The following is a 13,282-nucleotide window of genomic DNA, read 5'->3' on the forward strand; positions in this document are numbered from 1 at the left end:
CCTGGGGGTGACAGATGACCTGCAGATGATGCCCTGTGACAGGTGCCACCTCGGTGAACCAAGGGAAAAGGCCTGAGTTGGGGGTGATTAATTCTGTCTTGCGGGTAGGAGGAGGGCCTTGAGGACAATGGGTGTTTTCAGTAGATTGTCCCACAACCAGCCACTTACAAATCAGGACACAGCAGTCCCCAGAGAGAGTGTTGCGGTGGCTGAACCTGCAGGAGCCGCAGGACCAGTCTTGACGCTGGGACTCCGCCTCCCAGCAGAGGAGAGAGGGGACCGGAGTGTGAGCTGGAAGGCACAGCGGGGGACAGCTGGACCAGGAGCCAGGCAGGCTGTTGCAAGAGTCCAGAAGAGAGGTGATGAGGCCAGAGGTGGTGGCTAGAGGGACTTCACAGTCCTGGCCACATGCAAGTGCATGAACCAGCAGCCCAGGGAGACAGCCCCAGAGCAGTGAGAGCCCTCGGTGTAGCCAGGGCAGCACACACCGCTTGGGGACAGGCTCCGTGTCCTCGCCCCACGAAGGGAAAGGACCAGTGAACGTTTGCACACCCACCACCCGCCAGGCACTGTGCTGGGAGTGTTAGAGACGCCAGGTCACTGAACCCCACAGGGGAGGAAACGGAGGCTGGGACACAGGAAGTCCAAGCTCAGCCAACTCAGCCAGTGAGTGCATCCAGGGGGCCTGGTTTTACCTCGCCTGGCCTGGAGCCCTATTTTGCCTCACCCCTTGGCATCTGGGCAGTGGCTCCCATGCCAACCCCACAGGAATGTCAGGTCTGGGAGCAAGCAGCCCCTGGGGGAGGGGGTATCTGCTCTGCAACCCCAGCAAGGAGAATAAAGGTCCCCCAGTACAAGGGCTCAGGGAAGGAGGCAGCGTCTACCAGGCCAGCTCTCCACACTGGGGATGGGAGGGCGCTCCTAGCAGCCTGGAGCCAGAACCCATGTGTGAGGTGTGGTCAGGCTGGACCGGCTGCGGCCAGAGCTCTGCTTCCAAGCGTGACGTGGGTGGGAAGGATGGGTTGGCTGCTGTCTCCTTTGGCCCCAGTCCTCCACTCGGCACCCCAGCCTCCACCTAAAGCTGCTCTTCCCTGGAGCTCATGCTGTTCCGTTCAGTCGGAAATCTCAGGGCCCTCCCACATTATCCTGGACATCTCAGGGCCCTCCTGCTGGAATGTTCCAGAATACTGAACGCCCTACCCCCCCCTTCCCACTGGCAGCCTGGTGCAGGGAAAGAACATGGGGAGGGTGCGTAGTTGGGGGGAGTCAGGAGACCTTGGCTAAGTCACCGTGTTTGTAAGCACAGAAGGGGATGGGGAGGGAGGCAGGGAGGGGGCTCATGGCTCCTCATCCGAGTTCCCATCAGACCCATCCAGCCTCCTTCCCTCTCCTCCTCATGGCCTGTCTTCCCAAGTCAAGCCCGTTTCTCTTCCAAACCACTGCACAAACAGCCCCCATCTTGCCCGCCCCTCACTTTCCCCTGCCTGATTTCTTTCCCAAGACTCTTGTAAGCCAGCCTCCCTGCCTAGGCCACCCCTCAGGGCCTGCGTCCACACCCCTAGGTCCAGCTGGGTAGAGAGGCTCCCTCCCCTCCACACAGGGGACCCCCAGGCCTATCCCAGGAGGCCTTCCCAGTCTGTTCCCATGGGTCACCTGTGCCTTCTGCTCCCCGACTTCTCCCCCCACCCCCGCCAGGGCTTCGGCCTCACTGGTAAGCTCTGCCTTGGCCAGCTCTTGGCCTCTGCCCCAGCTCAGTGGAAATGCTTCAGGAATCATTCTGCAAGTGCCATGTCACAAAGGCTGCTTCCCCAGCAGGGACTCTCCCAAGGTCCTCGAAAAGGTCAAGTGTGTCCCTGCTTGGAAACCATCCCGTGAGCATCCTACCAGACAGGGGCCTCCTCATGAGGAGGCTAATCATGAGGCTCCTTTTTTCTTTCTTTTTAAATATTGGCTGATACTCTTTTTAAAAAAATATTTATTTATTTATTTATTTATTTGAAAGGCAGAGATACAGAGAGAGAAGGAGAGGAAGGAGAGGGAGGGAGGGAGGAAGGGGGGAGAGAGAGAGAGAGAGAGAGAGAGATTCTCCATCAGCTGGTTTACTCCCCAAATGGCCACACAGCTGGGGTTGGACCAGGTGGAAGCCAGGAGCAGCCAGGAATCCAACTGGTGTCCACCTGGGATGCTGACACTCAGGCAGAGGCTTAACCTTCTACACCACAGCGTCTGCCCCTGATACTCTTTATTTTTTTTTCTTAAATATTATTATTTCAGGGGCCGGTGCTGTGGCACAGCAGGTTAAAGCCCCAGCTTCTAGCGCAAGCATCCCACATGGATGCTTGTTTGAGTCCTGGCTGCTCTACTTCCTATCCAGCTCCCTGCTAATGTGCCTGGGAAAGCAGCGGAAGATGGCCAGGTCTGTCCATAGGCCCCTGCACCCATGTGAGAGACCTAGAAGAAGCTTCTGGCTCTTGGCTTTGGATCGGCTCAGTTATAGCCATTGCAGCCATTTGGGGAACGAAACAGCGAATGAAAGACCTTTCTCTCTATTTCTCTCTGTAAATCTATCAAATAAATAAAATAAAATTTTTAAAAATATTATTTATTTGAATAAATTTAAAAAATATTATTTATTTGAAAGGCAGAGGGGCACAGCAGACTTTCCATCCACTGGTTCATTCCCCCAAGGCCCACGAGAGCAAGGGCTGGGCCACGAGCCTGGAGCTCTGTCGGGGTCTCCCCCATGGGTGGCAGGGACCCAAGTACTTGGGCCATCTTCCTGCTGCTTTCCCAGGCACATGGGGAGGGACAATATTGCAAGTGGAGCAGCAGGGACCAGCACTGGCGCTCCTATGGGATGCTGGCGTCGCAGGTGGTGGCTTAACCCACTGTGCCACAACGCTGGCCCAGTTAGCTATTTTAAAGCATGCAATTCAATGCTCTTCAGTACATCACAATGTTTTGCAACCAAACACCACTTCTATCTGGCTGCAAAACCTTTGCCCACCTCCCAGACGGGAGTCCTAGCCCCCTGAGGGGGTCATTTCCCACCTCTTCCTCCCCACAGCCTCTGGCACTGACCTGGTTCGGCGGCTCTGGACTGTCCTGCTGCACACAGGTGGACTTCTGTGTCTGGTTTCTTCCTCTTGAGCACAATGCCATGCAGTGCTCTTCAGCACTCGGCTCCTTTTCATGGCTGAATGCTATTCCACGGTACAGAGGGAGCCCACATCTTGTGGGACAGCTTAGGCTGCTTCTGGCTACTGGACAGTGCACTCAGGTCCACATGCTTGTCTGGGTATACACCTAGGGCCGTTTCAACGGGAGCTAGCTTTTGGAGGAGGAAACAGTGGGTCCACTTTTGCACTCTGAACGTGTTTGGGTCCACACCTGACCCTTGTTTTGACTCCTTTACATCCTACGTCTGGCTCCCCGAAGGCATCTGAATACGCTGCCCCGACCAGGCTGAGCGCACCGGGCAGTTCTCACCTGCAGCCGTGCTACTTAGGGGACCCTCACGCTTACCGGAGGGGAGGCGGCGGCGAGGACTGGAGCCGCCGGGTTCTGGGATGAGAGAGGTAGAAGAAGCCAGGGGGAAGAGAAGGCGCCGGCACGGGCGGACTGAGCGCCCCTGGGGGCCTCCGCCGGCCGGCTGTGGGGCGCACATGACGGCCGCGCGGGGCCCGGGTGTGCTGGGCGCTGGGCAGCGCGCCCGGAGCCGGGGCGGGGCTCAGGTTGGCCGGGGGAGGGCGGGGGTTGCCCCCCTGTCCCCGCCCCCCACATCCGGGGGCCGGGCCGGGCGCTGGGCTGGCAGCGCGCGGGTGAGTCAGGCCGGGTTTTCCCTCAGCCTCTAGGGCCGGCGAGCGAGTGCCGCGGCGCGCGTTCCCCTCCTCGCCAATCCGGCTCCGGCGCCCGCCCGCCCGCGTTTTCCCGGCGCCTGGCGCTCGCCGCTCCGGCTACGCTCGCAGTGCCAGCCGGAGCCGACGCCGCGGAGGAGGGTTCGAGTCCGCGCGAGGGAACTGCAGCGCGCCCGGGTGCGGAGCGGCGTCCGGCGAGCGCGGCGCCAGCATGGTAAGCCCGGCGCGCGGGGAGCCGCAGATCGGAGGCTGGGGTTCTCGCCATCTCGATGTCCTTGGCCAAGTCGCAGACCCCAGCTGGCCCAGGTTGTAGTCTGAGAGGTGGGCGGGGGTGGCAGGGTTTGGTATGCGCCCAGGTGGCACCGGGTAGGGGACCGACTCCACCGCGGGGCTGGAGGAACAAGACGGCAGCCTCCGCTCTGGGACCCCTGCGCCACCACTGGGTGTGGCAGCCGTCCTTGGCAAAGGAGTGTGACCTCGGCCTCTCCCCCCTGCCCTGCTGCCCCGGGCAGGCCCAGGGAGGGGCCGGGGGAGACGCCCTCCCCCCACCCCACCTCCAGGTAGCCCGAGGATCTCCTGCCTGCAGTTCCGGGGATCCTTGGCCGCCTCCACTGCCCTCCCGGGGGAAATTCCGTGCGGCTGACAACCTCGCCTTCCCTATAACATTTCTCGGCTGCCCCACGCCCTGCTCCGAAATATCCCCCTCCTCCTCTCGCCCCCAGCCCCGTCCAGGCTAGGTTTTGTTGGCTGGAACCCTGATCCAGTGCTGGCCCAGCCTTTGGCCAAAGTGAGGACCGGGACCTTTAGTCTCCCACCCCCAGCCCAGAGGGACAGATTGGACCTGGCGGCTCCGGGGGCAGGGCTCTTCTGCCTGCGGGTTGCGCGTGTGGGTGGGTGTGTGTGAGACTGTGAGTGAATGCGGCCAGCCTGCTCTGCGCCGCTGGAACTAGCAGCTTCCAGGGCTCAGAGACCTTCTGCCGGCAGCAGCCAGTGTTCCTTCCCAACCCAGGGGCAGGTGGGAGGGATTCCAGACTGGCTGTCTGCTTGCAGATGCCCTGGGGAGAACTAGGCACCAGGGCTGGGCAGTCATCATGCACAGCACCTGTGCCCCGTGGGGGACCCCGGTGACCCCCGTGGAGAGGGCCTTCCCCAGGTGTTGAGATTGCTCCTTACCATGGGATGCTGGAAACATTCACTTCCTGTTCCTAGGACCCAGCTTCCCTGTCTGAAGTCGGGTGCTGTGGTGGAGAAGAGGAGAGAGGATGAAATGCAAGGGCAGTGCGATCGTGAGTGGCTGTGGAGTGATCCTCAGAACCACTCCTGCAGGGGTTGGTGTGGGGCTAAGCCTCAAGTGCCGCAAGGGGGGGTAGGGTATGCCAGCCTCTGCCATCCCCTCCCTGGGGCCCCCTCGCCCCTGCCGTCTCTGTGGAGCCAGGGCATTCCAGTCTCATTCCTTTGGGGCAGCTGCAGACACACCCTCTGCAGCACTAATCCCCCAGCAGGTGGTGGGACCCTCCCCCTGGGGCCTGTGGGCTCAGTGCGGGGGCTCACGGCGTGGGGCTTCTGTCCACCACGCAACCCAGGGTGGTGCCCCCTAAATGTGACCCTTGGCTCATTATTTTACCTCCTGGGCTTGGGTTTCTTGTTCTGTGTTGAGGAGTGACAGCTCCCACCTCCTGTGTGTGCTGTGAGGATGTGGTAGTGTCCAGGGTCTGGCCTGGCCCAATAGCAGGTACTAGGATGCTGCCTTCCCTGTGTGTCCCCTTGTCTCTGCTCTGTGGCTAGGGCAGTCCCCCTGTGCCAGCCCCTCAGAGGACAGCAAAGAGTGGATCCCTCTGCATTCAGGCTTCTGGCACTGCTGGCTAATCTTGGGGACAGGAGGGCTGAGTGGCTTGTGAGACAGCTGGGTGGTGGGTATTTTTCTGCCCTGTGCAGCTCTGGGCCCCAGGCAGGTGCTTGGAGGACGCCTCAGCTTTCTGCTCGGACTGCCCCAGCATCCTAGTGAGCTTGCCATCTCCCCAGCCTCCCCAAACCTCCCCCAGGGCAGCCTGAACAGCTGCCGGGGCCTGAGCAGGCAGTCCCGGGCTTCCAGGCAACCAAGAGAAGGAATGTGTGCCTTGGGATAGGCGCGGGATGGGCCCCTTTAGGAAAAGGCACTGTCCCCAGTCTGAGCCTGGGCGGGCAGGAGCTTCCTGAGAGCCGAGGGCCCCAGCTCTGCTGGGAGAGCTGGTCTCAGCAGTCAGGGAAGTTAGCCAGCAGGGGTGCATGTGCAGTGTGGGGCGGGGCCTTAGGGGAAAAGGAAGGGAAGGGGCTGTCTATGCCCCCTTACCACGGCTCCGTAGCTGTGTCCCCTCGTCTCACCACACGTGCACAGCCTGGAGCCTGGGGAGGACACTCTGTGCAGAGGTGATCCTGTTATGTCTGTGTCTGGAAAGGGCCCGGTGCTGTGTGGGTGACCTTGGGCATAGCTGTTGGACATGTTGTCACTGAGGTCTGGTGCTGCTGGGTGGGACTGTGTTGTGTGTGTGGTTGTACGTAGTTGTGGCCTGTGGCTATACCTGGTTCCAGAACTCTTCCCTGGCCCAGAGGCCCTTCCCGGGGAACACGGGATGTCAGTCATCTCTCCCTGAGTCAGGAAGTGAGCATCTGTGAGGGGAAGGTGAGGTGGCCAACGGCCCGGCCCCCCTCCCCCACCCCCGCCGGCTGGCCACATGGAGCTTAAAGTTCACAAGCCCTCCCACCTCCGCTGTCTCTGACACAGCAACGCTTTCAGTAAGGGGGAAGGCGGGCAGGTGATCTCGCCCACTTCCCAGATATGGATACTGAGGCATGGCGAAGGGAGGTGTGTGCGGGCCTGGGGGTGCCCCAGAGAGCGAGTGTGGGGTGGGCTAGACACCAGGTTCCCTGCTGTCCCCTACCCAAAAGGCAGTGACAGGGGTTCAGCGCTCTTGCACAGGGTGTTGGGTGAGCCACATACCCTCCAGTGACAGTTCTTAGGGCTGTGGTTGTCGTCCTGGGTCCTCACAGGACACTTGGCACGGACAGCTTTGGGAATCACACACGTCCTCTCCTGGACCAGCTTGGACCCTGGGGAAGTCACCCCGTCTTTGTGAGACCCTGTGAGGAAGCCCCAGTGAGCTTTTTTTTAAGGTTTGTTTGTTATATTTATTTGAAAGGCAGAGTTAGAGAGGAGACACAGAGAGAGAGAGAGAGATCTTCCATCCACTAATTCACTCTCCAAAGGGCTGAGCCAGACTGAAGCCAGGAGCCAGGAGCTTCATATGGGTCTCCCACGTGGGTACAGGGGCCCAAGGACTTGGGCCGTCCTCTGTTGCCTTCCCAGGTGCATTAGCAGGGAGCTAGATCGGAAGTGGAACAGCCGGGACTTGAACCAGTGTCCAGATGGGATGCCGGCATTGCAGGTGGCAACTTTACGTGTTACACCACAACGCGGCCCCTGAGTTTATCTTTAAAAAGGGACAGTAACTGTCTCAAGATTCAGTGAGAGCCCAGCACCCATGGCTTCTTGGCTGCACCAGTCCCCTGAGCCTGCACCACCTGTGACACCCCCAGAAGGACTTGTCACCCCTAGTTCACCGGGGACCAGGCTGGGGTGTGCAAACTTGCATGCACGCCCATCTCAGGGCTGGGGGCTGGGAGGGAAGGGCTAGGAAGGTTATTTTTGTCCAGGGTGAGGTTGTGCTCTATGGGGGAGGGGGACAGGGCCTCACCCTCCCTCCCACTCCCAGGGAGCTTTGTCTTCCACAAACACAAAACCTGGAAATGGTTGAGGAAGATGGAGCCTCGGGACAGTCATTGTTTGGGGCGGGAGTGGGTGTCCCGGAAGCATACTGCAGGGGTGGCGGGGGACTTGCAGCTGCAGCCCGCCCGCTGGGCATCTGTTTGGCCGTGGGAGGGAGCAGCCGCTCATAGGTGGGAGGCAGGGAAGCTTGCTTGTGTGCATTCGTTCTGCAGGTCCTGTCTGAGCTCCTACTATGTGCTGGGCTCTGGGCTGGGCATGGGCTCCAAGGAGATGAAGTTCCAGTCCAGAGAATGGGGCCAGCACAAGTGGGAGATGAGCAAGCCTGGACCCTTGGAGGCATTCGGGTGTCTGGCTAACTTCTGCTTTAGCCCTGGTCTGCACGAGGGTTATGTCCTGTTATCTTGACCCTTCCTCCAGCATCCCAAGGTGATAAGGGTTATCACTGTATATATGAGGAAGCCAGCGCATAGTGCCTTGGCCACGGTTGCACACTGGCTGGCGTCACCCTACATCAAGTTTGGGACCCACCCCGCTAGGAAGTGGGCTTCACAGTAGCAGCACATGTGGAGACTGGCAGGGGTCCGGCTGCCCCTTCCCTCCACCTCCTGCCAGTGCCCAGAGGTGAACACCTGTTCCGGAAACTGCAGCCATTGTTCACGCCATCCTTCCTCTCCTCGGGCTCTTCCTGTTTGTATCCCGCGCCTGTAGCCCCCAGCCCCACCCATGCCAGATGTTTCCCTCGGGGAGCCGTGACCGTTAGTGGGAAGGAGAGTGGGCAAAGTCCCTGGTCCACTGAGTTCCCTCCCCACCGCACACAGAAGGCGGGGAGCCTGGCGGTGGGACAGTGAGCAGGTCGGGGCCGGACAGAGCTGGAGTCTGGCCTCCTTTGCTGTCTGCTGGGAGGAAGGACCCATCTGCCCCTGCAGGGCCTCCCTGCTTTGCCTCCGTATTACTTGCTGGCCCTCAGCTGGCCCCCTGGGTCCTCCACTGGAGCACTACTCCCTTTTCCTTGGATTCATAGTTAGATGGGCAGGTGGCTTGGGGGGTGGCGCCTCACCCCCTTCTCTTACCAGTCCGGCATTCCTGTCCTGGGATTCCCTCTAGGACCCACTTCTGCCTTGCCAGGACCTGGGCCTGGGCCAGGTGGGGTCGCTGACACAGACGGAAAATCTCCTGGGTTCAGGGCATCTGGGGAGTTGGGCAGTGCATGCCCACCTGTGCCTATGACGGAGCCTCTTGATTTCCAGAAGCGGCTGCGTGTGCCCTGTTGAAATTTGATGGCCACAGCCCCAGGCCCTGCTGGCATTGCCATGGGCAGCGTGGGCAGCCTGCTGGAGCGGCAGGACTTCTCCCCCGAGGAGCTACGGGCCGCGCTGGCGGGGTCGCGGGGCTCCCGCCAGCCCGATGGACTCCTGCGGAAAGGCTTGGGGCAGCGTGAGCTCTTCAGCTACCTGCACCTGCCCAAGAAGGATGGCAAGACCAGCAAGCGAGCCCCTCGGAATGAGCCTGCCGACTACGCCACCCTGTACTACCGGGAACACCCTCGGGCCAGTGACTTCAGCAAGACCTCACTGCCGGAGCGGGGACGCTTTGACAAGGTGTGCCTCTGCCCACACCCCCTTATGTGGCCTGAGGTCAGGCCTTGGAGACCCTCATGCTGGGGTGGGGTGGGGACGGGGCAGCTGAGATGCGGGAGTCCTGCTCCGGGCTGTCCTGAGGCCAGGTCTCTGCTGGTGGCGTGCACCCCATGATCTCAAAGAGCATCCCCCAGAGGCTGCAGGAGCATCGGGAAGGTGGGCAGAGTGGTCTGTGGGGCTCACACCCACTCTCTCTTCCCGGCAGTGCCGCATTCGTCCATCGGTGTTCAAGCCTGTGTCGGGCACCGGAAAAGGCTTCCTGTCCATGCAGAGCCTGGCGGCCCACAAGGGCCAGAAGCTGTGGCGCAGCAACGGCAGCCTACACACATTGGCCTGCCACCCGCCCCTGAGCCCGGGGCCCCGGGCCAGCCAGGCCAGAGCGCAGCTGCTGCACGCCCTGAGCCTGGATGAGGCCGGCCCCGAGCCTGAGCCCAGTCTGTCCGACTCCTCCAGCGGCGGCAGTTTTGGCCGCAGTCCTGGCACTGGCCCCAGCCCCTTCAGCTCCTCACTGGGCCACATCAACCACCTTGGGGGATCCCTGGACCGGGCCTCGAGGAGCCCCAAGGAGGCCGGGCCACTCTCTGTGCTGAGCTGCCTACCTGACCCGCCGCCCCCCTATGAGTTCTCCTGCTCCAGCGCTGATGAGGTGGTGGCTGTGCTGCCAGACAGCTGTGAGCAGCTGAAGCGGGACCTCGGTGAGCAGGATGGCTCCAGCCCCTTCACTCAGGTGAGGGAACCCCTGTCCTTGGGTCCTATTCTGTCCTTTGGCAACTGGGGTATGAACCAGACACAGGATCCCCGGCTGCCAGCTCACCCACATGGCTCTGGGGACAAGGCAGTAAGAAAGGGACAAACGTCTGGCTTCTGTCCCCATGTGGCAGGGACATCAGGTCACTGCATAGGAATTGGGTGGAAAGGATGGGGAGAGGCTCCCAGGAGAGCCGTGTGCTGGGGACGTCTCACCTCTGGAAGGCATCTCTGATGCAGGTGTATTGGTGGGCAGAGCCCTGGACCCCAGGGCATAGGAGGATGTCAGGGCAGGCTGGAATGTTGGGGTGGGGAGCAGTGGGAGCACAGACTTACAGGACACAAGTGCTTATGTCTGGGGGTGGAGGGTGGCAATCTGTTCATGGCTTTGCCAGCCCTGTCAGATGCTTGTCTCCTGGCAGGTGCTAGAGGAGCGACAGCGGCTGTGGCTGGCTGAGCTGAAGCGCCTGTATGTGGAACGGCTGCACGAGGTAGCCCAGAAGGCTGAGCGCAGCGAGCGCAACCTCCAGCTGCAGCTGTTCATGGCCCAGCAGGAACAGCGGCGTCTGCGCAAGGAGCTCCGGGCTCAGCAGGGCCTGGGCCCTGAGCCTCGGCCCCCCGGCACACACACAGAGGCCGACCTCAGCGCCCGGCCGGAGGAGGAAGCCCGATGGGAGGTGAGTGACAACCTGGGGCTCAGACACTCTCGCCACTGTTGCTGTGGCCCCAATCTCTGCCTGTCCCCCTCAGTGGCGCCCCACCCTCTGTTCTGCTGGGCTTCTGTTCACCCAGATCCCACCTCCCGCCCAGGTATGCCAGAAGACGGCAGAGATAAGCCTCTTGAAACAGCAGCTACGGGAAGCCCAGGCCGAGCTGGCGCAGAAACTGGCAGAGATCTTCAATCTGAAGACACAACTTCGGGGCAGTCGGGCACAAGCCCAGGCTCAGGACGCAGAGCTGGCCCGGCTGCGGGAGGCCGTGCGCAGCCTCCAGGAGCAGGCCCCCCGGGAGGAGGCCCCGGGCAGCTGTGAGACCGACGACTGCAAGAGCAGGGGGCTTCTGGGGGAGGCGGGAGGCAGTGAGGCTGGAGATGGTGCCGAGCAGCTGCGGGCGGAGCTGCTGCAGGAGCGGCTGCGGGGCCAGGAGCAGGCGCTGCGCTTTGAGCAGGAGCGGCAGACTTGGCAGGAGGAGAAGGAGCGGGTGCTGCGCTATCAGAGGGAGATCCAGGGCGGCTACATGGACATGTACCGTCGCAACCAGGCTCTGGAGCAGGAGCTGCGGGCGCTGCGGGAGCCCCCCGCGCCCTGGAGTCCTCGGCTGGAGTCCTCCAAGATCTGAGGCCGGCAATGGGCCGCCAGCAGGGGGCTGCTGTCAGAAGACGCCGCCGGAGAGGGCCGGCTCCTCCCTTACGCAGGTCTGGAGCAGAAGCTGCAGGGGCCGGCCCAGGGCTGGGGAGGCCCGCTGAGAGGAGGGGGACCCAGGGCGGCTGTGGGCTGATGCTAGGGTGCTAGCAGCAGGAGCCAGGACAAGGCCCTCCTGGCAGAGGAGCACCGGGGCAGGGCCTAGCCCTGCTCCCTGGAGTGGGGGTGCCCCAGGGGAGGAGGCTGGGGAACCGGAGCCCTGTGGTGCCCAAAGGCAGGCGAGAGGGAGGCTGGAGACCCAGGCTGAGGTCTTTCCGGAGGGGAGGAAACTGGAATGGGAACATTGGCCTCCCACAGAATAAAACCACATTTTCTACAAGGAGGTGCCGGGTGATACCTAAGGCCTGGCCCTGGCCCCACTGCAGAGGGTTCTGGACCCGGGGCTTGAGGCCAGGTGTGCCCCCATGCCCGTCTGCACAGAGGCAGAATCTTTCTTAGCTGCTGTGTGGGCTGAAATGCCTTTTTGTTTCAGCACCAGTGCATTTTTCAGAAGGAACAGTACTGGGGAACTCTGGGAAGACAGAGCGAGGCCACCAGGGCATCCCAGAACATGAAACGCTGTCTTGGTTTGAAGTCTGGGACCCGGGTGTCCATGCCCTGCTGGGCTTGGGGCCAGCCCAAGACAGCTGCTGCTGGGGCACACGATGCTGCAGCGGGGTCCTCCCGTGCTGCGTCTGGCTGAAGTGCATCCTCCTCTCCACAGCAGTGGGCCCTGGGAAGGGCAGGGCGAGAGCTTTTGGGTCACTTGGTGAAGGGTCTGGAGCCAGCAAGAATAGACATGCTTCCCTGGGAGCAAGGCACAGCCAGTCATGTTCTGGACAGCTCTCGCCCTGAAGGAAGCAGTCCCCAACCCACACCCTCGTCCCTTGCTGGACATCGGGCCTGCCAGTCTTCCTGGACCCCGGCTCTCAGCCAAGACTGGCCCCTGGTCCTCTAAAACACATAGCCACCCCAGCCTTGGAGCCTTTGCTCCTCTCCTGAGTGGAAGTGGGTGGAGCACAGCCCCAGCCTGGCTGTGCAGGTGGCGTCTTCCCACGCCCCTGGGGACGCGCAACTTCCTTGTGGGTTCATGGAACGCTTAACTTCTGCCTGGTGGTGTGTCGGGTCCTTGTGGGTATCAGGGCATGGAGGGATTTAGCTGTGCCCCCCCTCCCGAAGGGAGGCAGCACACAGACACCTGCCTTCTAGTGCCTGCCCTGATGGGGCAGCTCTGGAGGGCCCCAGGTTGCCCCCTTTGCCTGTCCTCCAGGCTTCCCAGGCGCCTGGGGCCATGCAGGTGGGTCCTGGTGGCAGAGTGGAGCCAGTGGGTGGGGACGTGGGGGTGTGAGCTGTGGAGAGCTACCCAGCCTTTTTAGGGTGGAGAGGGGTGTGTGAGCTGTCTGCGTGGGGATGCTGTGTTTACAGCCCTATGAGTGATAGGTGTGTGCAGAGATGTGCTTGTGGGTGGTGGGTGTGACCAGGGAGGTGTGTTTGGGGCACCCGGCCTCCAGAAGCCGGCTTCTGGGTTGCATGCAGGCCTGGAGGCCGCTTCCTGTTTCTCCTTCTGCCCTTTGCTTCCCACCAGCCGCAGCCCATTGTAGTGCTAGCCAGGCTTGGGTAGAGCCTGTGTCCTGGACAGACCTGTGGGCCTAGATGAGACCCATCTGGACTCATACTTGAGCTGGAGTCCTATGCCTGCGGAGGGAAAGGGAGAGTCCTCAGGACCTTGATTCCCATTCCACAGCCCCTGGAAGCCCAGGTCTCTGAACAAGTGGTTCCTCCAGGTGCTGGCTTGGTGCCCGAATCACTTCCTCCCGGCCAGAAGCTGGCCAGGCTAGGTGCCCACCTCTCAGGGCCCCAGCTCTGCAGAGCAGCTCC

The 13,282-nt window shown here is 61.7% G+C and overlaps 1 protein-coding gene and 1 long non-coding RNA gene across 5 annotated transcripts in view; one reads left to right on the top strand and one right to left on the bottom strand.

Annotated features, from left to right (window-relative positions):
- LOC138850221 (uncharacterized) overlaps window positions 1–3,590 on the bottom strand; it is a 105,992-nt gene extending 102,402 nt beyond the window's left edge. Inside the window, exon 1 of one of the 2 annotated variants that reach the window (XR_016235588.1) lies at window positions 3,082–3,590. This is a non-coding gene — a long non-coding RNA (uncharacterized LOC138850221). The remainder of the gene's footprint in view (window positions 1–3,081) is intronic. The other variant, XR_011389917.2, reaches the window with a different exon arrangement.
- Window positions 3,591–3,804: 214 nt separating this feature from the next.
- N4BP3 (NEDD4 binding protein 3) lies at window positions 3,805–11,744 on the top strand. Of its 3 annotated transcripts, none has more exons than XM_008255481.5 (6): window positions 3,829–4,071; window positions 5,067–5,185; window positions 8,868–9,218; window positions 9,463–9,984; window positions 10,427–10,681; window positions 10,815–11,744. In XM_008255481.5, the coding sequence occupies exons 3-6, from the start codon at window positions 8,898–8,900 to the stop codon at window positions 11,340–11,342; spliced, it is 1,626 nt and encodes a 541-aa protein (XP_008253703.1). In that variant the 5' UTR covers window positions 3,829–4,071; window positions 5,067–5,185; window positions 8,868–8,897; the 3' UTR covers window positions 11,343–11,744. The 3 variants fall into 3 exon arrangements, with proteins under 3 accessions (XP_008253701.1, XP_008253703.1, XP_008253702.1); XM_008255480.5 differs by having other exon boundaries at window positions 5,067–5,143; XM_008255479.5 differs by lacking the exon at window positions 5,067–5,185 and having other exon boundaries at window positions 3,805–4,071.
- Window positions 11,745–13,282: the final 1,538 nt, after the last annotated feature.

Source organism: Oryctolagus cuniculus, chromosome 6, assembly GCF_051225735.1.
Source record: "Oryctolagus cuniculus isolate XC-2025 breed Fujian yellow rabbit chromosome 6, ASM5122573v1, whole genome shotgun sequence".
Taxonomy (NCBI): domain Eukaryota; kingdom Metazoa; phylum Chordata; class Mammalia; order Lagomorpha; family Leporidae; genus Oryctolagus; species Oryctolagus cuniculus.

What these genes read in the sequence shown, in the direction of transcription:
- N4BP3 (XM_008255479.5), top strand. Translation starts at nt 8,898, where the DNA reads ATGGCCACAGCCCCAGGCCCTGCTGGCATTGCCATGGGCAGCGTGGGC. An exon ending in AGCGGGGACGCTTTGACAAG is followed by an intron (nt 9,219 to 9,462) that starts GTGTGCCTCTGC and finishes TCTTCCCGGCAG; the next exon opens with TGCCGCATTCGTCCATCGGT. An exon ending in AGGAGGAAGCCCGATGGGAG is followed by an intron (nt 10,682 to 10,814) that starts GTGAGTGACAAC and finishes CCTCCCGCCCAG; the next exon opens with GTATGCCAGAAGACGGCAGA.